General features: G+C 40.1%; 1 protein-coding gene across 2 annotated transcripts in view; it reads right to left on the bottom strand.

The window, feature by feature from the left end:
• ZNF148 (zinc finger protein 148) overlaps positions 1–25,039 on the bottom strand; it is a 38,389-nt gene that overhangs the window by 8,203 nt on the left and 5,147 nt on the right. Inside the window, exons 2-6 of one of the 2 annotated variants that reach the window (XM_027461041.3) lie at positions 11,522–11,867; positions 10,176–10,301; positions 7,098–7,221; positions 6,352–6,435; positions 100–218 (exon numbers count right to left, since the gene is read on the bottom strand). In XM_027461041.3, coding sequence (XP_027316842.2) covers positions 100–218; positions 6,352–6,435; positions 7,098–7,221; positions 10,176–10,301; positions 11,522–11,851 — 783 coding nt within the window. In that variant the 5' untranslated portion in view covers positions 11,852–11,867. The remainder of the gene's footprint in view (positions 1–99; positions 219–6,351; positions 6,436–7,097; positions 7,222–10,175; positions 10,302–11,521; positions 11,868–25,039) is intronic. The other variant, XM_027461042.3, reaches the window with a different exon arrangement.

The raw sequence follows: 25,039 nt of genomic DNA on the forward strand, positions 1-25,039 counted from the left end.
GCAAAGCTACTATATCTGGAGAAATTTCCCTGTGTACTGCTTGGGAACTGACTGGTATTTTGCTTTCTAATTGTGAAAGACTTCACTACAACATCTTACCTGCAAACAATATTCACACTGGTAAGGCTTCTCTCCACTGTGAGTTCTTTTGTGCCTTTCCATGTGATACTTCTGAATAAACCTCATACCACATTCATCACAACGAAATGGCTTCTCACCTGATAAAAAACACGTAGCAATATTAATCTAAAAAACCATCAATGTTCTTCCACACAATTACCAGGTCAAATATTACATTCTCTAATAGAAGTAATAAAGAAGATTTAGATTGTTGCTACTGAAAAACAAATTATGGCTTGCTCATATCACAGTTCTCCCAGCACTCAGGAACTGATGCTTCCAAATTACTGTAAATCTTTACACTAAAAAAATTTAAAAATCCACCTTTAAAATGATTTCTCCCTTCTTTCTAATGCAGGTGCAAATATCTGCCTTAAACCTAACAAATGAAGAACCACAAAAATAACCTTCCTAAATAATTTTCAGGGCAGAGGACTATCTAAAAAATACCTTAATTCTCTCACCAACTCATTTAACTCAATCCTATCCCATCTAGAAGATAATTGTGTGTTTTCAAGCTGTTGATTTAGATTTTTGTAGGATACTCTGTATTTTCAGTTGTTTCTTTCCCCTTATCTGTTTGTGAAATTGAAATAACTGCTCTGAAACCAATTAACTATTTTGGTTGGAACCAAAATTCATTTTAAAATTGCAATTAATAAAAAAAAAAAAAGAAAGAAAAAGGAAAACCTCTGTAGCTGAACTAACACAGGCAAATAGGGTTTTGATCCTTTCAGAACATGCAGTAACTGGTTTTACTTCCTTTAACTTTTGCCTTACATTTTCCTTATGATTCATTTACTTTCTAGGTTTCTCCAACAAAACTGAGCAATTCCAAATGTGTTGAAAAGTCAGTTTTGATTTTACAAAAGTTCGCTATTATTTATCAGAACTCATCCTGAAAAACAGTCATCTTTCCCCTTAATATTTACTAAAAAGTCTTCTGAATTGATGCAGTCATAAGGAAATATCTTGGCAAAATCAGTCAACATCCTTTGTTCTGGATGTTGTACTGCAGATTTTTGGGATATAAAATATCTATCTTTTGTTTCCAGGAGTATGCAGACTTATTTTTTCTAAGGTAGTTTTTTTTTTTTCCTTAAAAAATAATTTACTAAATAGCATTGCCAAATTATTAATGATAAATAAAATATTAATTTTATTTCATTATTATTTTCTGTTTAGAGTGGATAAGTTTAGCCAAATCCTTTTATAAATGGAAATACTATTGATATGACTACACCTTAAAATAAGATGTCAGTACTTATAGAAACTAGAATGGAAAAGAGATGCCTCACCCACACGTTTGCTCCTTGTCAGTTCATTAATGCCCAGAGTTTCAATTCTTAATTCCAAGCAACTTCTAAACCTCTCTTTCTGTAAGCCTATGCCCAATTTTCAGTTATTAGTTCTTGCCTCTCCGTGTGGCTTGTCAACCAAACCTTTTCTTGGATAAAATAATTCCAATTTATTCTCTCCTAGATCAAATTATCTCCCCTCCTAAAATCTTTCACAGCTACCATCCATTGTTTTTCTGCAGTCTCACAACCTCAGCATCCTCTCTCTTCTTTCACTTTTGGTCCAAGACCAACTTTACCATATCTTACTTACTAATAACCACGATAAAATTTTGATCTTTTCAGCACCCTCTATAAATTGTAGCACCTACCATTTAATCCTTGCTCATACTGTCTACAAGTAAATCCTTCTCTCTGGCCTAATCCTTTACTTTCAAATTCCAGTTTCAGTCTTGCCATGTTCTCTTTATTAGTTAGGCATACCTACTACTATGGTGTTTTACTTGCACCAAGCCTCTTCACACTTTGTCAGTCAAATTCAATTCCCTGTTTGCACTTTTAAGAAAGATGAGGCAAGAGTTTTAGGTCTTGCTGTTCTACACCAATCCCTTCCATTCCCACAGACTATTCCTAAATCCTTTTTACTTTTTGTTTTATTTTCCTTTTCTCCACTATTCCACTTGGTGCTTCATTCAATCACCCCCTTGGAACAACTCTTGTTATTTTGTCTGGAAGTCTGTTTTCAGTCTCTTAAACTCTTCTCAGAGCAGCACAATGCTGGTTGGGATGCAGACTGTCCTGAGCCTCCACAGAAGCTGAACCAAGCCAGAGAAGCGAGACAGCTCAGTCCTGCTGCAGTGCAGAGCAGCCTTCCATGGAGCTCTCCTGTATCCCAGGGAGGCCCGAATGCATTCTGCTTTGGGGGTACACTTACCTTCAGCCTCACACCCATCTCTGTAAGCCAACGGTCCCAGAGTCCTTAACAAGCTGGCTATTTACTGGCAAAAGCCTAACTGCTATCTATTCCCTTTCCTAGGCTTAACTGGGCTTAAACATTTTTTTCCCTGCAGCGTATTCCCACCAGTGATGGCGAGATGGCAGAGGCGTACCTCTGGCTGCAGCAGCGTCTGTGCCAAACCCTGCACCACTGCTAAACAGCTTCCAAACCCCGGGGGTGGGACAGGAGCAGGCTGCGACTGCTGTTTTGGAGACCTTATGGGGACATTATCAGGACGTTGCTGGCCATGCCTCAATAGGAAGAAAAGTTTGGGAACACTCCCCTCTACTAACTAGTACCAGACAGCAAATCATACTTTCCAGGAGAATTCCAGAACACTGGAAGTAAAATTAAGACATATTTTGTGAAACTGATACCATGCTTAATTCTTGTTTTAATCTTCATAAGGAAGATAGTGTTAGAAAAAGATTAAAAATTAATATGAAGATATGCATCCTGTAATACTTTCTTCCTAGCAGAAGCCTGAAACTTCAGGTGCATTCTGAAATTTTGTTGTACTTTTAGAACAGGATATATTGCAAATAGAGCTCATTATTGAAAACCTTCTGGTAACACAGGGAGAATCCAAAATATATTTTTCTGAAATGCATTGGTGACATAGGAAAAAATCAGTTGCAGGGAAAAAAAAACATAAAAAATTTAAAATATAATAAAATAATTATATACATTATTTACAAAAGCAGCCTATGTTTTGCGTCTAGACTGGAAATATGTTACAAGTGAGCAGTAGAACTATTTATAAAGCATGGCTGCAACTACTGTGTGTATGAAGTCTTTAACAATTATAGCAGCAAATCTCCAAGGCAGTTTAAAATCTAAACAGACAAAATACAAACGATAAAATATAAAATAAGACAATAAAAAGCAGCATGACAGAATATTAAGGCACTTGAATGTTTAGCCACTAATGCTGTTTTCTTGTTTGTCTTTTTAAAATGGAATCTCTTTTTTTTGTGTGTGTTTAAAATGGAAAGTAGGGTGGCTTACAGAATTAGGACACATGAATGCATGAGTGGGTAACATCTATGGATAAATTTATAAGCAATAATAAAGCAGATATACATGAAAAAAAATCTGCTATCTTCATGAGCCTAGTAAACTCAACATATGAAATTATTTGTGTGCCAATGACTGTTCATTTTCTCACAACTGAAATGGCAATTTTCCGTATCATTAGTGACAAGTTCGGCAGCAAGGATCTAAGCGCTGCTGCCCTCCTCTATATACAATTGTTTCTAGAAAGTGAATTTTGTATTAATGTAATGTCTGCTTTTAGATGCAACTATTTAATTATTTACACAGAATAAGGCTGTTCATTGATTGCTTCCTACCTCCATCGTACACTTCATTCGACAGAGTGGTTCAAAGAACCGAATTCAAATCAGACTGGAACTAGCTGGAGCACCTCTAAATTTAGGGCTTGTGAGAGGCATAAAATAGGGCTTCTATGTATAACTGCCATCTTTGATTCTCTTAAAATAATGAACTTGAAAATTTGATAAACATCTTTAAAAAATAAGAAGCATATGTTATTCATTGGTATTTTGAACAATGTACAAAAACTGTTGCTAAAACCAGGCAGAGATTAAAAATGCAAAATAAAAACAAAAAATACAGCAGAATTTATAAGGAATATTTCTTAGAGTATGAGTAATACAAAGAGAGCTTTCCTTTACTTCCATCAAAGCAAAAACCATGGACCCAGTGTTCACATCCATGTCAGAGAAGCAAACTGAAAATTCCCCTTTTCTGGGTGGGTTCAAACATGCAGTTCTGCAGAACAGAATACCACTAAGCAAACAGCTATGGCCCAGGAGTGAGTATATTGTCACATCGAAGTGAAAGCACAGATGGGCACACAGAATGACAATTAGCTATACGGGGCCAGGCCCTAAAACAGAGCTCTAGTCAAATACTTACTAACCAAGTGAACTTCAAAAAAAGTGTTTTTTTTTTTCTTTTGATTGTTTGTTTGTTGTTTTTTGTTTGGTTGGTTTTGTTTGTTTGTGTTTTTTGTTTGTTTTGTTTGTTGTGGCTTTGTTGTTGCTTTTTGTTTTGTTTTGATTTGTTTTGGTCTGTTTGGGGAGTTAAACAAATAAAATCCATGTTTTTCTTTTTTTTTTCAGAATAAGTCGTATTTAGTTACAGACAGTAACTACAATCTCACTAAAGATGAAAGATGTTTGTCTACTGGAAACTAGCTAAATAAAGTAGGAATTACTCTCCTGGAAGCTGGGTCTTAAATGATTCCTCCTAAACATTTACTAGCTGTCATCTAGGGAAACATACACAATTCAGCAATTTAATCACAATCACTGATTTTAATTTTTTGGGAAACAACCAGTCTATGCCTCAGGGTGCTAAGGAAAGGAGGAAAACATAGCTATCTAAAAATTCAGATAACAATACAGTTAAATTGTTAAATGGCAGATCTTTCTCTGCTAGACAAAGACTTAAGTATATAAGAGCTGAAAAATAAAAGTCCCACCAACACCAGACCCAACCCTGCCTCCAAAGCTTACAATCAATGCAGCAGAATTGTCATTTGAGCTAGAAACTGAATTTTAAAAGATAATCAAATGCAGTTAAAAAAATATTTTCAGTCAAGTGTTAATTAACTACATTGCCCAGACTCTCATTTTCAAAGCCACGTACAGGGAATAATCATCATGGAAAAAACAAAAAACAAAACAAAACAAAAAAAAAAAAACACTTCTGAAAAATGTGGAAAAAAATTGCCTTTTCTTTTGGGAGTCAGGGGCAGATATACAGACAAACGAGAGTAAATGAGCGTTCTTTTCAAGAATAATATCTTCACAAAGTGAAGGCTGCATGGTTCACCAATTCAGGGCCAGAGGAAAGACTATGAACAGAACAAAGACTTGGGACAGAAGAATGGAGGACTCTTCTGTGGCTGACTGGCTGAAGGAAACCTACTTAGTCTGGACTCATGGCAACCTCGGATACAAAAATCCCATAAACAACAGGGCACTTGTGCATGCAACTCCCTGTACACTGCTCTGAAAATTAATTTTGCAAAGATTTTTCTCCCTCTCGACTCTTACACATGCACACACTGCACTGCGTGTTAGTAGCTTTCATATCCACTTAAATGCTAGAGCCAAGAAACACTGTGCGCATTCACCAGCTCTGCTTTTCTGTAAAAGAGGCTGAGAAGTTGGCATCTAGTCCAAAGGGACCATATTACAAAATATTTAAAGAGGGATTGAAAGGCCATGCACCAAAATGCCAAAAACCCAATGAAGCCAAACCTGTTAAAGAATGTGGTTTTGTGCGGTGCAACAAGATAAAAAATAAACATGTGTAAACTTTAACTCTCTTTGGCTTAAAAATTCAGGCCTTACTTGACCTATGATATTTTTAAACTAAAACTCTTATTTTTAGAACAGTTCTGAATTAAACCTTTCAAAAAAAAAAAAAAAGGCGAGAAGTAAAGCTGATACTAATACCTTTGGGGTTCGGCATTTTGGCCATTTTAGTCCTGGCACTTATCCATCAAATTCCAAAAGAAATTAATAAAAAAAGAAAAATCTACCAAAATATGATTTGGAAATCCCTGTTGTCTACATTACATTGATACTACAAAAGATAGAACTGCTTAATAAACCTTGTTTTTAAGGAACGCACAAACTTCAAAATTTGTCACTCTGGGATTATTTACAGAGACTACTTTCAAACTCGCTTATTACAGTTTATACTCACTTTACAGCCACAGAAAAGTGGAACACATTGAAAGCACAAAGGTAATTTGTTTCTTAAAGTCTTACAACATTTGTTAAGTCAAAACAAACTACAACAGGGTCTTAGGCTGCATACTTCTTATCCAAAACCTTGCCTGAGTGGGGAAACAGTTTTTAAGCACGCTAGTAAAGATACTCAAGGCACTATACTCACCAGTATGAATCTTCTCATGCCTCTGTAGCAGGTACTTCTGTATGAAACGCATGTCGCACTGACTGCACTGAAATGGTTTTTCACCTTGAACAATATAATTCCACATCCATAAGTTAATAACTACACAGTGTTGTTTCTGATAACTACTTTTGAGGATTATTAAAATCTTTATAAGAAACCAGCATCTGAGCAAATTCCAAAAATACTGTAGTACCAAAAAACATTAGCCTTACTAAGTATATGAACTCCAGAATTGTTTCCATGATCCTAAGAATCACATTGAGACTAGCATGGAAGAGTGATCTGAAATGGCTGTAACATCCTCATGAACAAGATCAATCATGATGCTGGCATAAGACTGCATTCAGGATACTGGCAAGCTATTATAATGGTAAGTACCTTTTTCACTTCTCCGAACCAGAGAGATACCTCATCAGGCAAATAAGCAGCCGGAGCACATTTTACAAAGGGGTCAATTTTGGCACTTAGGCTACAAGTCAACCCATTACTTTCTGATAAAGAAAGAAAAGAAACCTTGTAAACAGTTAGGTCTTAAGTTGATTAAACATACGTTGATTTTTTTTTTCCTGGTATTCTTTTGACACTTTGGTGCATGGAATCTCTAAGCTTAGATGCCAAGTTTGCTACAGTCTTAAAACTGAAATCCGCATATAGCTGAAAACATTTTAACATAAGTAAACAACCCTTTATATAGCAGAAAAGACAAATTTGAAGTCAAGCAGTACCTGTATGAATGAAGACATGTCTCTGTAAATGGTAGTTGGTTCTAAAGGCAGCATTGCAATGCTCACAAACATGAGATTTGTGGGTTTTCAGACCAAGTGATCCATCCTCATTTATTGTAAGGATCTATTTTAAAAAGAGTAAAATTTGTTCTCACACTACCCTCTAAAGATGTCTTATTAACTACAAAAAAAAAACAAAAAAACATTTTTTCGATGCAGAAAATTTAAATATTTCAGGTAAAACAATGCTAATTTCTATAAAGCTACTTCTTAGGCTTTTAGCTTACATTTCCAATTGCAGTCCAATCCAACTTGGGTCTCATTGTACGTTAAGAAGTATTTCAACAGGACGGAGGCAAAAGCATCTCAGAAAATCAACTTAGAGCTTCCCTACTCACAGCTGAGTCATTTTATATGCTACTGTTTACTTTGTCCGTCTGTTGGAAAGGACGCGAAGTAACCAAACCACCTCTGGGCACTGAACCATGGATAATCACATTTTAAAGTAAAAGTGAAAAGTTATGTTCTTTTTTTCAAATCATTATTGCAATTTTCAAAGTAACAAATTATCCAGGATAGTCATACAAATTACCTACATCTACGTAATACCAGCAATCTTGGAGACAACATTATATTTTAAAAACTAAAACCCCAGAGCCAAACAACTAAGAAAATAGTATCATTATTCTCCCAAGGTTTTCACTCAATAAAATATTGCTCACTCAATTTACATGTTAGAGCATCTCCTTGACCAATTCAACGTTCTACACTCAACTGCTTTGATGTCAAAGCAGCTGTTTTAATATAAAGCTGAAAAAATTAACTGAAAAAAAAATACACCATATCTTATTCAATAAAGCTCATTACAGGTTTGCTCTAATTTGGCAAAAAAAAAAGAAAGAAAAAACCCACACCCAAACTCGCTATCATCTCTGGCAAGAGCGTAAGAAAACCAGTGAATAAATTACATTTCCAGAAGTCTTACTTAACTGAAAACAGAGCTATAAAGAAGCGCTTAAATAACCTTACATAAAACATTTAGTCCCTTGTTATTAAAAAATATAAAATAAAAATCTGCTAGGGAAACACATCTGCATTTTGATTAGCTATGATGTTTAAAGTTTTATGATAATGATAGCGATGAGAAAGGGAGTCAGAATAAATGAAGTATCTCTGCACAGTAGCAAAAACTATAGGATCTACTTAACAATTTTTAATTTTGCTGCATCAAAAAATCAGCAAGAGTGAAAAATCTCAGCTAGCAAATTCTTGCGCATTCACTCTGAAGGACAAGCACATTCATACGTTTGTAGGGTTGGTATGTTACAGCTCCAGTAAGTCTCTGATACAGACAACTATAATAATTAGGTACTGTAACAGCATTCAGCTAATGAAAATGGTTATTTAAAATAAATTTAAATACCTGCTATGATTTTTTTCATATATTGATTTTTTTAAATAATTGTGCAAACTAACCCTGAGCTCTTCCACTGCATCCATTCATTGCACCATGTCTTAAATCAAGAAAACTTTGGCAGTTTTCATAATAAAAGTAACAAAAGCGTGTGTGTGTGTGTACATGCATGCATTTGTGTTCTTGTGCATGTGTGTGTGCATGGAAGGGGAAAAGTAGATAGGATTCATAAGAGCTACTGACTTTTTATGTATATGAGGACTAGATTAATAGAACAAATTTCAGACGTTTCAGTATATTAATTGACTTCCATTTGTAAAAGTCCCAGCTGCTGTTTGGATGGAAAAATCAACCCTGTTGCTCTGGGAACACTAACTCAAACTGCAGAAGGCTCTCACCTATGTCAGCCCTTCAGCTTCATCCTGCCATTCTACTCTGACAAGCTTGAAAAAAGGGGAAGAGAGACTGAAAAAGAACCTGTTTAACAATTCTCCTGATCATTTTTCAATCTTTTGTTATCTCAAAAGAATGGCACTGACAGACTGGAAGATAAAAAGGAAGCATGCAAGTATATGTCTGTAGAAAGAGGGACACATGCCTCTCCTACCTTGCAATGTTTCCATGGAAGTGATCTGTGGAGGGTACTCGACCTACATCGCCTTTCTCTATCAAAAGGACAAATACCTTGATGCAAAGGATTTGGAACTTGCTTCCACACCCAATTTGATATAATTTGTCAACTTTCCAAGAATACGACAGTGCTTTGAGGAGGGTTGAAGGGTCCCAATCCCAGGACAACAAGCAGGAGTTTTTGGAATTCTTCGTGGTGTTAGGCTGAGTTTTCCTTCAATGCATACACAGTCTAGGTTGGTTTCAGAGTAGGCTTATTTTAGGGCTTCTGTGTGATGATATATAACTGGTTTTTACCTATCAGAGCTTCCAGCATATGTTCTATTTTAAATCTGAAGATGGATTTGGAGAGTTGCTAGAAGGTATAACACTGCTACCTCATGAGGTGAAATGATTCTGTTTTTATCTGAAGTGGCTCTCAACAGAAGAAAATCTAAATTTTCAGACATATAGGGATACATACTCTTCATGAATGGATCTACAAAACAATTTTTGAAGTAACAAACCAGCAGCTATCATAAGAATCTTTTGATATCAATAAATACATATATGAAGATGATTATGACCACAGGAATATTCCCTACTGGTAGATTATTTTATATATATTAGTAACTTTTTAGACTTTTCCAAACTACCGTTTTAGATTTCTTTTTAAAAACTTTTCACTATGCATAAAGCATATAAAATTGTCAGGCTCACAGAAAAGCACAACTATTATTAGACTGATACAGAGTAATGATTTATAGGTTGTCTACAAAGCTACTGACTCATAATTTAAAAAAAATATTTGGAGAGAACTCCCTGGAGAGACAGATGTTAAAATATGTCAAGGGTTCATGTTGCTAAAAAGAGTTCAAAGAAAAACACTGTTATATCAGGTTTTGATTTGGGTCTCTGGTAAACTTCAGAACTGCATCTTCACTGAGCAAACAAACAATTTCCAGCCTAACTACTTCAAATGCTAATGAAATTAGTCATAGTCAACCCAATCTTCAGGTTCTTTTAATCTTGGTTTTGCCAAATCAATGTCTTACTTTTGCTGGTGAACGCTGTTTTCTTTTCTTCTTTTTCTGCAAATCTACTGGCTCTCGTATTTGTTTTTTGTCTCGTTTCTGTTGTTCAGATGCATCAGTAAAGGTAATTTCTTGCTTTACACTGATCTGTTAAGATACCAAGTGCCAGTTTCAGGTAAGGTTCTCACTACAGAAAAGCAATTTTTCAATTTTAGAAGATGACAAACTGCTGAAACAAAAAACCTTTTTCTAAGGGAATTATCGTGTGGCTTCATTCTTTCAGAAATTTAAGTGAAAGGAATAATAAGAATCTTAAGTAAAAAGGGCATAGTTAATTTTTACAGTGACATTTTGATGTATCCTTTCATTCATCTCCCAAAGTCTTTCTTCCTTCTGATCTGTGGTGATTTTGAGATCAGTTCTTATATTAAAATCACTTCCATCTGTAAAACCATTCAGCTTTTCACACCTACTTTACTTTAGTCCGTGTATTGTCAATGCAAGATTTAACGGAATAGTTTAGTATATATTTAAGACAGAAGTACTTTTAAAGAAAACAAAAATATTGCTAATGATGGGATTTTTTTTTCCAAAAATATTTCTTCACCTATTGTGCACTTCAATGAAGAGCAAGATACTCTTACATTTTTCTAACAGCTGAACTGCCTGATCTACAGCTAACAGAGTAGTGTTTTCACAACGCTACCTTTCCGAGGATTATTCTTTATATATAAGGCTAGCTGCTTTTAAGATCCTTGTAATTATCCTTTATGTTTGACAGCTATCAGTGATGGTGTGCTGCTTTACAGACAGACGTTCTGCTTTCAAAAGGAAGTCATCTGTATTCTCTCTGGGCAAGATGAGGAAAACTTTCTATTAGATCTCAAGGAGGGGCATATTTATGGTCATGTATGAAGTGTCACAGTCCAACCTGCAGCGTGAATGCAATTGCTAAGCGTCCACATAGCTTGAAAACATATAAGAAGATGCTTCCTGCGTCAAAAGAAACTAAACAGCACTATCAACAGCATAAACAGTATGCAACTTTTCATAACGCTATTTATTCTGGTTTGTAGTTACCCTCGAACATTAAATGTATTTAAAAGAGCACAATTTAACTCGTTAATTTTATGGCAACAGCCTGATTATAAAATATTTATAAAACAGATACTTAAAGATTATACTTAATTGGAAAAATTTGTCCACAGCCAGAGGCAAACGACATTTTCATAAACAGCATCTATTCATAAATATTTTGATAATCAAAATCCAAACAAGCAATTAATAGATTCTTGCCAGAGTAGGATAAGACTATCGGATCAAGCTCCCTAGTAATTTCTCCAATATTTCACAAAGAAATTGCTTACAGGGACATTAACAGCATACTGCAGCCCTTGAGGAAGTCTATCTTGCGCATCCATGTCATCATCATTTTTTACCGTCTCCTCATGGACCATGAGTTCATCATGTGAAATCATCTCTTGCTGTCGAAGTTCACTTTCCTGTAACACTTCGTCTGCCGCAAGAATTTCTTGGTGCGCCATAGTCCGATCTTGAAGCACTGCCTCTTGCCGGTCTCCCGATACTCCGGACTGGTCAGATACTGCACCCATCCCTACCATAGCCCTGGATGACTGCATTTGGTCTATGCCACCACATTTAAGAAATAATCCTCCCAGCTTGTCTTCAATGTTCATTCTTAAGTGCAATAACCTACAAAGAAAGTTTTAATAGTAAACATCTACAATCCGTGCTCTTGCTTCAAGTTTTCACTTAAAAACATTTATAAGGCCCCAGTCAGTACTCAGCATACGAACATGCACTCCCCTCCTAACACCGATACCCGACCAGAAGCGGGGAGTTGGATACCTTGCTTCAACACGGAACGATTCTCCTTTCACACACATGCATGTGCACACCAACGAAGACTTTCAGACAAAAGGTTTATAACAAGGTGCCCTCCGATTGCTGGCAAAAGCCTAAGATTAAATGAGACCTAACTCCTTATTTTTTCAAAAAATGTTGTTTTTTTCTTCCCCTTTTTCTCTTTTTCTGCTTTGATTGTCTGAGAAATGCCAATGTTTTACTGGTCCAGCTCCCTCTATTTCCTTGTTCTTTACATGCTTTTTTGTTACAGCTACCCCGGGGCATGCTATAGCTGCAGGAACACCTTTAATATCCCCGAGTGAGAGAAAAGAGAACTTTCTGGCTAAGCGTGCACGTCAAGGAAGGACTACAGCGAGGTACAATTTGTTTATGAAAAGGGCAGTCATTTTCACACCCGCTAAGCTGGCGCATTAGTCAGGAAACATTAATTCCAGTCGTGAAGAGCAATACCGGTAGTTACACTGATTCGTGATGCACAGATACCAAGTGGAATATTCCAACAAGTGGCATGGCTTTCTCCTCTGTTGTCTAACACAGGGCAGCAGGCTTTTGTGGCTGGCGGTGGCAGCATCAGCTTGTCCCCTCCTTGTTTCTCAGGTGATGTGACTTTGCTAGGACAGGACACAGCCCTCTGGACCTCCCTACACACCGCGGGATGTGCGGCATGGCAGGGCTAAAACTTCTGGGTGTCCTGCATGGGTCCCAGGAGCCATCCTCCTCCGTGCTAGTCCCCAGGCCCTGAACTCCTACCTGCTGCACAGTGCACTGCTCCAGACAGACCCACAGACAGACAGACATCCCTCCTGCACCCCTGCCTCGTCCCACAGCTGGCGGCAATGGCTACACAACAGCACGGGGTGGGAGCAGAGGCACAGTGGGGCCGGGAAGCGTGGGGTGAAGCACAAACAGGAGCGTATCTTGGGGACAGCTACACCAGCCCCTTGGATTTTGTCGCATTCAGAATCACAATATGAACGGGATGGCAGTGCAGCCCCCTGCAAACCCACTGCCAGCTCCTTGCAAACCCACTGCCAGCTCGCCAAACGATTGGATCAAACGAGTGTACATCAACTATTTAAATTACCAGCCTTGTTTGATCGCTTTCCAAAGCACTTTCTTCACCAGGAATATCTTCTGAAAATTCTTGATGCACCTGAAACCTTTGCGAAGCTTTGTTTGTGCCGAACTACAGGGAGCTTACAAAGCACGGAGCAGCCTTTCTGCAGGTGAGATCCTAGCGTACTGGGTAGGAACACAAGCTACCAGAGAACCAGCTGAAAATGATCTGGAAGTTCTGCTACATTATACTTTGCTTCCAATACTACTATTAGCTCTTAATCTTCTTCCTAAAGTAAAATTCACTCATTTTTTCTAAAAAACAAAATTTAGAAATTCCACATTAACACCTTCTAGTTACAGCTCATGTCATATAGCACAGAACTGGAATAACATTTGTTCCCATGCCCTACCAGGAGATGTTCCAAATTTCTGACTGTATCACTGAAAAGCTGATAGCCAGCACGGGCTGACTTCTCCGAGTTTCAGCTATTTAAGTGGCACACCAAAGAAAGAAGCTTTTCAGACAATTACAGGTCTTTTTAATAAGCCTTCTGCTGCCACAAGTCAGAAGGACGCAGTCACCAAGCTAAATCTGTTTATATATGACAATGTCATCAACAATTTTAATAATCTCCCTTCCTATGCAAAAAACAAAAACATTTTAGAGACCCAAAAAAGCCTGTGATGGAAGCAGAAGAGGAAAAATTCTGTTAAGAGCATTTTTGCTTGTTATCTGTCCTTTTTCTGTTCTTCTGCAATTTTAACACAAGGAAGTTTGGAGTCTTTCTCTTGATTTTCAAAGCATCTGTCTTCAAGTACTGACAACTCCTTAATGTCGTAAGCGAGCTCAGGTAGTGCTAGGTGACAAGCTTACTCCCAGTTAATCCACTTTATAGGAAGAGAATGGGATTTCACATCTTCAAGAGAAAACGGATGTCTGGCATGCCACACAGCCACCTAGAGACATTATATAATCCATAAAGTATTTTGGGGAGGTAACTGGGAAATCATACTGATAGTTTCTCAGCAGTAATAGAAGCAAAAAAAAAACCCTGGCATAGCACAAAGGCTGCATTTTTTCTACCAGTGCAGGTCTCCCAGAGAGATCGCGCAACAGACCTTAGTGATCCTAAAAGAACATAAGGGTGAATTTATCATTTTATCAGTGCAGAGGATCCTGTGTCAAGTAAGAAATGTGAGAAGGAACTCAAGGTCTTGAGAATCTGTCTCCCATGGAGTCACTATTTGATAAAGGATGGTGCAAAGGAGCTAAGGTTTCTTGGTAGGGCATGTTAAATATGTAGAATGAAAGATAGACTCCAAGGAAAATGAGCAGATATATTTATTCATTTCAGCCTTTATCCCAAGATTATCCACTCTCAGCATACATCTTACATAGATCATCATCTGCTGCACTTTTGTTCCATGCTACAGAAATGCAACAGTGTAAGCTCAGAACAGTCTTTAGAGGAATGGTATGTGCAGGTACTGGGATACAAGAACTCAAGTTGATTTAAGGAAAAAAAAACAGCATCAAGTCTGAGAACACAGTGGCCCTGATCACTCTGCTCAAGCCACTCACGGAAACGGTTGCTCCACATGGAGCATACTGCCATCTCACCCCGAAGTTAGGTATGAATTGAGGAAATCCTGGATACAAAGCTATTTCCTGGCAGGAAGATAGGCAGACAAATGAAAATAGAGAGACCTGAGCATTTCAGGCTGCAGAAGAGCTGCTGCTCTCGCCAACAGAGACGGGCAGATTCATAGGGGAGCTGGCAAGACAGAGCAGCTGCCCAGAAGACAGTCGGGCACTAGATGGCATGTCCTGGTCTCACTAGAGCTCTGAATTGCCAGGGGAAGGGAAACTATTTCGTTCTCACCCTGCCAAGTAGACTTAGCAGAGTCATGCAACTGCAAGCACTCGGTTGTTTTCCAATCATGATCTTGAGTCATATCAGCTGCTGGTACAGTGAGCGTGCTGCTTATTGAATCAGGCTTTCAAACATCTGGCTTTTCAGAGAGAAATAACGAGAACTCGTAGCGTATTCTTAGGCTGCGTACTCTAAGCGATGAAGCACGGTGTAAGTCATATGACATCAGGTACTGCTTGAAAAAGAAGAACTACAAACACAAATAAGCTACTAATTCAAATGAGAAGTATCCCAATTGCCACCATCTCAGTGAAACAAGGGTAATTTGTCATCTGACACCTTTTGGCTCACATAAAAGGAATCCTATCATTTACATTGAAGATGAGGAGAAGTGTTCTTGGAAGAATGACAGTGGGATAAAGAAAATTTAAGTTAAAAGCATTCAAAGCAGCTCACTTTACCAAGCCTGCAAAGATTAAATAAATATTTCAAGTGCAAGATGCATCTGTGAGATAAAGATCAACTCATTTTGAGATTATCTTGAGCAAAGTTACAATAACACAAAGCATACATGAACATACACAAGTACTTCCCTTGGCATCAAACATTGTTATCCTTATTGCAGAGACATTTTCAATGAAATTGCAGAACTTTTATTAAGCTCCACCAAATAATCGCATAATTTTAGCATTTTCTTTGAATATATAGCTCCCATTTTGAGGAAAAAAGAAAAAAAGAGGCTGGGGAGGGACTGCATAGAAAAGGTCTCATCAGATCATCTCAGCATCTTCTCTCTTCACACAGTGCTCAGCAGCTGCTCGCAGAACATCTACAGCCAGTGAACGTGCTCCTTTTCAAAAGGTGCTGCCGTGCCAAAGCCTACGGCAGTCCTTCAGAACTGTTCGTTTCAGTACCCCTGACATCAGTTTTTCCAGTGATCCCTGGTGCAGCAAGTTGGAGAGCTGAGTGGGAAAGACAACATTCCTATCATAGAAACAGTCACCTAAACCACATCAGGGCAAATGAGAAGCGTGACAACCTTTCCAATTCAGAATCAAAAGTTGCAATACTGTCAAAAGAAAACATTAATAGGTAAAAAACAAAAATAAAAAGGCTGGTGGGATGGTGGCTGCTCTGCACTAAGGTTGAGCAGCACCCCTGAAGGCAAGTGCTCCAACTTGTTAGCCACCGGAGTGCCATGCACTCTCCTGCTCTTTCCACTTCTTTTTCTCCACTTCTTTCCACTCCGCCTTTTTCCCTTCTTTTCTGAAGCAGGCAGCAAAGGATTACTTAATGATAGCAAGCACCTCGAGATACTGCTGCGGTTCACCTCTGAAATGCATCTTTATGTGCAGTACTGGATGAAGTTTCTATGGGTAGGATTTAAAAGATTGAGAGAGAAAAAAAAGTACACTGGACAATTAAAAACTGAGAGACAAGATAGAGAAAATAGTGTGCATTTAAATGTCTATTTGTATAGAGCTATAGGAGCTACTTAAAAAAAATGCAAAAGCATTAAGATGGATTTTTTCTATTTGTAAACAATTTCCCATGAAAATCTCTGCTGTTTTAAGACTTGTATATCTTCAAGCACTACAAAGCAAGATTTGGTATATATCCCTCTCTGCTTCTTTCCTTTATTAACTTCTTCCCATACTTCCAAAGCAAACTAGAATGAAAGATTGAAGGAGACAAGAAATCGGTAAAATTCAATTATTTTTCTGGATTGAACTGTAGCTCCTTCTGAAGGCTCCTAACAAAGACTCGAGAGAGAAATCCCAACACCACATACCGACACCGACTCCCTCTGACCATGTTTTTCTGGCTTCAGCAACCCGAATGCAGAGGTTGAGCAGCGCGACTGTCACCGTGCCACCACGAGTGGAGCTGGACAAAAGGCCACCAGCAAAGCCACCGGCTGTCCTCCGGGTCACAGGGGCAGGCAGGAAGCGAGCACAGGAGATGGGCAAGGGAAGAGGCAGGGAGAAGGGAAAGGGGCTGCTTCTTTCTGCTGCAGGCAGTGCATAGATTAGAGATGGGTGTATGGGGAACCTGCAGCCCGAGTGTGATGTACACATGCAAATGAAGGAGGTACAGCTGCCACGCAGACGTACCTACAGGCTATGCTAAATTTAGAGGTGCAATGTGTATCTATATCCTCAAGGCAGTGCAAAAAACCCACATAATTCTGCAATTCCTAATGCAAAAGAAGAAAGAAATAGCAACATGGCTTAATAGCACATTAAAAACTACACGTGCCTAGGTCACGTTTTATGGTGACGCATTCCTATTAATAAAACTGCCCTCAATGCAACGCTCTCCAAAAGAAGGAAAAAATCGCAATTCCACAGGTTCCTACTAGCAATTTCAAAACCTTATCAGCTCACGAAACATGTTGAGGATTCCCACCTCAGAAAAGATACTTAGCGGCATTATTAAGGTACGGATGCAGTCAAATGGAAAGGGAAACACAGTTTTTCAAAACACATTTTGAAATCAACACGCAAGCATTTGAAAGGATGAATTAAAACGATGGCTTGTAGAACAGAAAAAGTGATCAAACATAAATCATTGTGCACGGGTTCACAGATCATAAAAATAATGCATCCTGAAATGCAACATACGATACAAACACTCCTAAGACTTGTTGCACAGCTATTTCCAAACGCCCCATGTTGCTGAACACGTGCCAGCGCAGGGCCTGATCCCACCCAGACTTACGCTCGCGCTGAGCTGTGAATAGTCCTCTTACAATCAACAGGATTACTCACCGAAAATCTACTTATTGTGCATAAAATTATCCGTGCATGAAAATCCTTGCCACCTTGCTTACTCTAAATGCAGTATTTGATCACGCCCAGCACAAGCACGGTTTAACATCAAGCAGGCACATCAGAAGCTCTCCAGACCGTGTCAGCAAAGCCCAGTTGCACTGCAACACCCACAGGGATGTTACCAGTGGAGCAAACACACTTTCCCTATTACAGAAGTCACAGGCAGTGTTGCTTTTTATCTAGAGAAAAAGCTGGTTTGCCACTGATTTGGTGGCACTTAATCCCAACCTGCTAGAAAACAGGTAGTTTTGAGAATGTATATTTGAATCTCTACCACTGCACAGCTAACCCAAAAGAGCAGAATTTCTGCCCTTACGTTATGAAACTCAATCCTCAGATGAATTTGTAGACGGGAAAGAAAGCCCTACACAAAACAAAGGCTAGCCAGCACCTTGTAAGTACTTGTGCTGATTTATAACTTCACACCAACTTGTTAGAATTTTGTAAAATTTGATATATTGCAAGCATACCTCTAAAGCTGAATTTTTGTAGAATTATTTCAGATAATGTATCGTGCCTTGTTTTCGTTGTTTTTTGTTTTTTGTTTTTTTTTTTACAGTGCAGTTGTATGACATAGCTGAGCCAACCTAGCAGCTAGCTGTCACTGAAAGGGACAGCTCTGCTCCCTCCTCCCGGAACACTCCACCCTATCTTTTGTGCCTACCCCAATGCTCCTACAAATACATGGTCGTTTAAAAGCCCTTCAGGCTGGCAAGAAAAAAAAAGTTACTAATTTTCTGCCAGGTTAACTCACTGAGTTGGTGTACTGTACAGAATCTGTCAGAAGCAGCTCGAAATAGCGTAGGAGTGGGTCCTTCCCCATACAGCATTCAGAGGCTAACTGGCTCAGCCCTTCCCGTATAATTTCACCTTGAAAACAAACGGAAAAGGAAAATATGTTGCTTTTTAAAAACTGTGATTTTTTTTTTTTTGACAAGCCCTTGAGTTCCTTGGAGAAATTCCTGGGTTTCACCACCCCTCTACTATCTGCAAGTATCTGTGAAGCATCTCTTCTTGTCACTAGCACCATGCTAGTGTTATTTTACAGAAGATGACAACCTGCTGTTGCTATCAGTTACCCTCCTGGCTCAAATGGCAGAGGTCTCTGCATATGTATGTATGTACAACAGCACTTCTGCTGTTTCTTTCCAGATTGATTTTTAAAAATCCTTCAAACATTTTACACAACAAGCCCTGGGAGAATACAAGAAGTTGCATGCAAACTTACATAAGCCAGGGACAGCCACACTTCAGGTACTTTTCATCATTAGGTTCATCATCATTTGCCTCTCTAGCTTATTTTCATATCTATCATATGAAAATATGATAGATTTCCACATCTTTTCTTCTTTTTAATTAAAGATCGTTTTTATTTTCCTATAAAGCATCATTTTGTTCAGCACACTGGATGAATCTGCTCCATATAAGCAGGTGAAGTAGTGAGAATGTTTATAATACTCTTGCTCCATTTGCTGCGATGGCTGAAACGTGTGCAAACAAGGCATGGATAGCAGGAAAAGAAAGTCATGACCACTCAACACTGCCTTGCAAAACAGGGTCCTATCCTTGCTCCTTCTGCAATTCTACAGCTCCCAGAGCCCAGGGGGAGCCACACCACACGCAAATCTCAATCTAACTCCCCGGCATCAATTCCCCAACCATAAAATAAGAATGGAGGTACCCGTTTCATTTCCCTGAGGCATGCTGAAATACTTGTAAGAATAAGCAGCGTTCAATATAGGTCAGCAGGGTGAACTGATCACTTCGTGGTGCTCTCATTCCTGCAGCCAACACAGCTCCTGGCGGAAGAAGGTGGCATATGCAAGAGGGACAGCTGAGCCCACGCCTTAGTGGCTTAGGTAACTACTGCGAGAAGGCAGACCGCAGGGGTTTGGCCTCCCCTGGGACCGAGGCACTGCTCGGAGGGCACAGCCAGCGTGTTTCCAGCTCATCCAGACAAGCCGCTTCGGTGGAGAATAAGCTGAGGAATTTGGGAGCACAGACACAGGACCATCAAGAAAAGGTGAGCACAACGGCACGACGGGTTACAAGCACGATGTTGTAACAGAGCTTGGCTCCGTTTCTCAGCCGTGCCGCTGCTGTTGGGCAAATCTGTCGTCTTGGCACATCACCTTCCCCTCCCGCACTGCCACTTCCTCAGCGCTGCAGCGGGGGCACTGACCTACCTAGGATCTGGGTGCGAAGAGAGCAGTAGGAGCTATTTCTGAGGGCCTCACAAACCTCTCCTTCACAAAGAAATATATTCAGTCTGCCTTCCGAGCAGGATTAAGCGGAGCACAGTAAGAGGAGGCATTATGCAATGAGCAGAACACAAATTAGCGAGCAGCTGCTTAGCCAATGAGCTATGGATCCTGTACATTCAGAAAGGTAGGGGGCTGCGGGGGAAACGCTGTGCTCATGTACCACTAAAGACCACCAGATAATATTAGTCCTGGGTCAGTGTACCTACACTTCAGATGATAAACTTACGGTGGCATAGGTGAACACTGCAATTTTAACATTTGTGTGCTTGACTTATAGCTAGAAACGTTCTAAGTGCACCATTTTCGTGCCTGAAATGATTTTACTTCATCTTCTCATTCCCTTCTAAAAGGTCATCCACAGGCATTCAAGAAAAATTATAATTACAGAAAAAAATCAAGCCAGTTCCCTGCTAAGTCCACATAGACTAAATAACATTGGGCAATATGCTAATGGAAGTATAATCAGGAAGGATTTGGTCCCAAAACCTTGAAGTTACCAGGGAAAGCTGTCTCAAGAGAACCTGGAGGACATCCCTCATGTACATACACAACAGCATAAGGAAAACTTTTAGGAAAATACCAACAGTAACCTAAACCACAGGTGAGAAGGACACAAATAACAGACACAAAGCATCTCATGGAGCTCAGACAATATTTATTTCTACATCTTACTTGAGTGGTTGAAGGCATGATTTAAACACTGGCTTTCAGACTGTGAGGGCAAGGAAAATGTTTTGGAATACAGGAATCATTCTCCTAAGCTGCAATTTCAGTTCTAGGATATTGGCAGGAGCTAAGTACACATTTTTTCCTTAACTTCATTACAGTAGACTTATTCAGGGGAAGGCTGCATTCTGTGTAAGGTCTCGGAAGGACTCGTGAGGGATGCTGCACTCTCTGCAGCCTGGCTTTTCACACAGCGGCACCAGCAAGGAGCATTTTCTCATTTAAGCCTGCTGAGGAGGCTGTGCAATATGCCAGTGTAACTGTTTTTAATGTATATTTATTGCATTTGGGCTGCTTTTTAACCATACCTTTCACCCGCACACGGAACAGTAACCTCAGAAATCCAATTAGCCAAGAGCATGAGAGGGTGAATCCCTCCTTTACAGAAAGAGGCACTGCGGGCAGACCAGGCGAATCCTCTGCTCTCTTTTATTGTTTTTCAGACACCATTGTGCTACCTTCAGTGGGCATATCTCAAGGCCATCACTGCGGGCCAGAATATCGGACAGAGGCCTCCCGAAAGCTCAGAGACACACCTGGGTTGACAGCCCCACTCCCCCCAAGAAATTCAGGTTCTTTCAGGGACCCATTCCACAAGATTCAGCAACTGCAAGGTACTAAACAAAACATAAAACATAGAAAAAATAGTTCAAGCTCAAGGAGCTAACCTACCTCATTTCTGTTAATGTGAGCACAAGGCAACACACACAACCTGGTATAAAAAATAAACCCACATAATAATCCCCGCAAAAAGCAGGAGAGAACCACAGGTGGCAGCTGCTCATCCTAACACAGGAGACGTTTCCATAAGGTGGTCAGACCCCTCCGAGGTGTCAGCGGGATCAGGATATGAAAATAGCAAAGGGGCAACGGTCTCGGTACCATCACCAAGGAGCAATTTCTGTCCCAGGAATTGGGGACCGTGGCCTAACCCACACCCTGCTACAACAGTGTACGCAGAGTACCAAGCATCTTCAGCAAGGGGAAGGGGAGCAGTCAGTACACAAACCAACACATGTCTGTGTTTAAAGACAGAGCAAATCGGCCAGAGGGGAAGCCATAGAAACAAATTCATAATTAAGGAAAGTGAGCAGCAACTAGGGCACTTTCCTAAAACCCACAGCTGGTACAATAGCAAGTGACAGACCACGTAAAGTTGCCAGGACAACAAAGAAGTTTTGGAAGAGCATGCTTCTGTACAGTCTGGGCTTTTTTTTCCATGTTGCTGCAACAAATCCATCACCTCCCTCCTGATAACCAACATTTGTGGTCAGACTGAATCAACTAAGAACTATTCCCACCCCGCTTACACCAAATACCAGAGCTGTAAGTCAGCCTTTTTTCAGTCTGGCTGATCCTCACTCCAAAGGAAAAAAAAAAAGTCAAATCAGGTAACTCCTAAATGTGCTGTGCTTCTGCAGCACGTCTGCTTCTCAAGACCAGCCACAACCCCAAAGAAAACTTCCAGGTAACGCCACTTCAGTGCCCCCAAAATTGCATGCACAGGGAACCCCACTGATTTCTATCATACTCCTATGACTATTAGGAACAAAAATCTTGAAGGTCCTTGATGCCATTAATTCCCAGGCCAACAATTCAGAGCTGCCATCCCCAGCAGGTCTGAAACTTCCAAGAAGCCCTGGTCGAGCAATTCCACGGGGAAGCCAAGTCTTAGTAGGATACATGCAATACAATCCCGTATTACTGCACAAGCAGGAAACCAACCTGTAAAGAAGGAAAATATTCCTACAAGACTTGGGGAAAAGAGAAATCCAGCATGCCCTGCGTTTACAGACTGCTTTCCAGACACTTTTATTGTCCAACCCTGCTAAGAGGCTCCAGTCCTGCACCCACTGGCTCCCACTGGGTGACAGCACCAGGAGAAGCCCAAGCCAACTCGTGCCTAACCACAGATGGAAACAGAAGAGCTGCCTGACTTAGGGGCAAATTCCAGGCACCTGGCATGTGTAAGTGCAAGCGGTCCCGCGCTTTCTGGACACGCGGCCATACGCACAGGATCACCACAGCTGTGGGAAGCTCCACACTGCCCCGTGGCCCAGAAGGAATGCGAGCTGGGGACAACACAAAGGCTCCCTAGGCAGCAAACTGCAGGGTCACGCAAAGGATTGAGAGATTAGGTTTCGTGCCAATTTCCCCTCCTACAGCGCAGTCAACTCCTGCTTGAAGCTTCCTTATATTTGACCCGATACGGAGGATACAGCGCTGAGCAGGGGCTCCTACCAGGCACCAGAAAAGCCCGAGCATGTCTGGTTGGCCTGATCTGCTTTTACCTGTCGGATTAAGAACACAAGCTCCCTGGGTTTGTCTACAAATTGCCGCCTAGTCTACGTATTCAAGTGATGTATTATGACAACTGGATGATCATCCTCTGCATGCTCCTTTCCTACAAACTGGTTTATTCCCTCCCAATCCCTTAATTTCATGTCAAGTATAAATAACCTGTGCTCACAAAAATAAATATTTTAAATACATCAAAATTATTTGCTATGAGTCATTTTAAAAGATATTACTGGCAAACTTCATAATCTCTAAAAGGAAAAAGCAAAACTAAAGCCAAGCAGCTTTCCATGACTCCCTTATATCCCCAAACAATCCAAACTCCCCAGGTCCCCAGCAGACAACCATACAACTTTCCACATCTTCTTGCTGGCCCACACGAAAACTCAGCAGCGTCTACCTGTCGAGTTCACCAGAGCCAGAGGGAGGTCCTGAGGACAGCAGCCTGATAAAGCTCTCCTTGAGGGATGACAGCAGGCTTCCTCCCATACAACTTACTCATTTTTGTTTGCTATTGTTGTATTCCAACACAGCACCTTTCCTCTAGATTTTACCCCCCAAAAAATAAAGTGGTTATAAGGTCACAGGAGAAGCTGAAAACCCATATTCTACAGCCTCTTCTTGAAGACATCATCTCTAACATCAGTTACACCACACTGTGGTGTCCTCAGGATTGACCTACCCTGTCTGCACTGCTCATCACAAAAATTCCCCTGACATGTTAAGATTATTTCAGCAAAAAAAGGGGCTGCTTGAGCTTAGCAATCTTTAGCCTAGAACCCCTTTGATAAAAGAAACTTAGGACACAACATGCGAAGACTTTTTAAATTTATTTATAGCTCCTGTTGTGTCCAGAACTGCGCAGCACTACAGATGACCCAACGTAAAAGCCTGACAGTTGTCATCCACCTCAGGCATATTTCATCTGACAGACTCGCATAGCAGTGACCTGTGTCGGGACTCAGTGTGTATGTGGTCAAAACCAGGGGAGAATTGCATTTCAGGAGGTCAGCAGCAGAGATGGTAATTTGCTTCCGAGCGCTTTCATTTGAAAAACTCTGAAATCATCGGCTGCATCTGGAAATGCTGTTATAATGCTTACAGACTAAAACATCATCCACAGACATCAAGCCCAGTGCAATGCACTCATTTCTTGGCTTTCACATCCATTCTGCTCCCTCTTCCTCCCCTTTACGAAACTGAAGAATGTCAGCGATGTAATATTTCAGATTTGCTTGGTGAAAGCCCAGCTAAATAGCTTGCATCACCAAAGGAAGCCTGCAGAAAGCTGGCGAAGGCAGAAATTGCCCATGTGCTCTGCCCCTTCCCAGGAAACAGCTACGGCTTCCAGCTGCATGCCAGGCAGGCAGCGTGCTGCTGGGGTTGGCAAAACTCTCGCCAGTTTACGCTGAGCATTTCTCAAGCTCAGTTGACTAAAGCCTTAGGCCAGAGATCATCACAAACAGATGCCAGAAGTGTTTTATACGTTCACCCATACTTTTTAGGAATAAAACGCTAACTCCTTCATTCAAACCTAATCCCAATGAAAGCAAAAAAAAGAAATAAATTTGACTCATTTTCCAGGCAATCACGTAGAAGTTAAAATTCAGGGAGTGTACAACACATTTGTCTCCCCTTTCTGTCTTAACCACTGCCAGCGAACATATGGCTGTGTCAAACCTGCCCAGCATCACTATTTGTCACTGCACCTCTTGCACTGAGGTGGCATGACCTGGTCACGATGTTACTGGCACTGTAAACACTGCTAACAGCGGTTTTTACATCCGTGCTGGGCTACATATGTAGTAAAAGTTTGCATGGACTTTATGGGAAATGATTACAACACCACTATGATACTTGTTGAAATGCTTATGAATGGGCATCTTTTTAGCTTACGGACACGACTGCCGTTTGAAGTCTTTTGTAAAATTGTTTATCACTCC

This window comes from Anas platyrhynchos, chromosome 7 (genome assembly GCF_047663525.1).
Source record: "Anas platyrhynchos isolate ZD024472 breed Pekin duck chromosome 7, IASCAAS_PekinDuck_T2T, whole genome shotgun sequence".
NCBI classification, from domain to species: domain Eukaryota; kingdom Metazoa; phylum Chordata; class Aves; order Anseriformes; family Anatidae; genus Anas; species Anas platyrhynchos.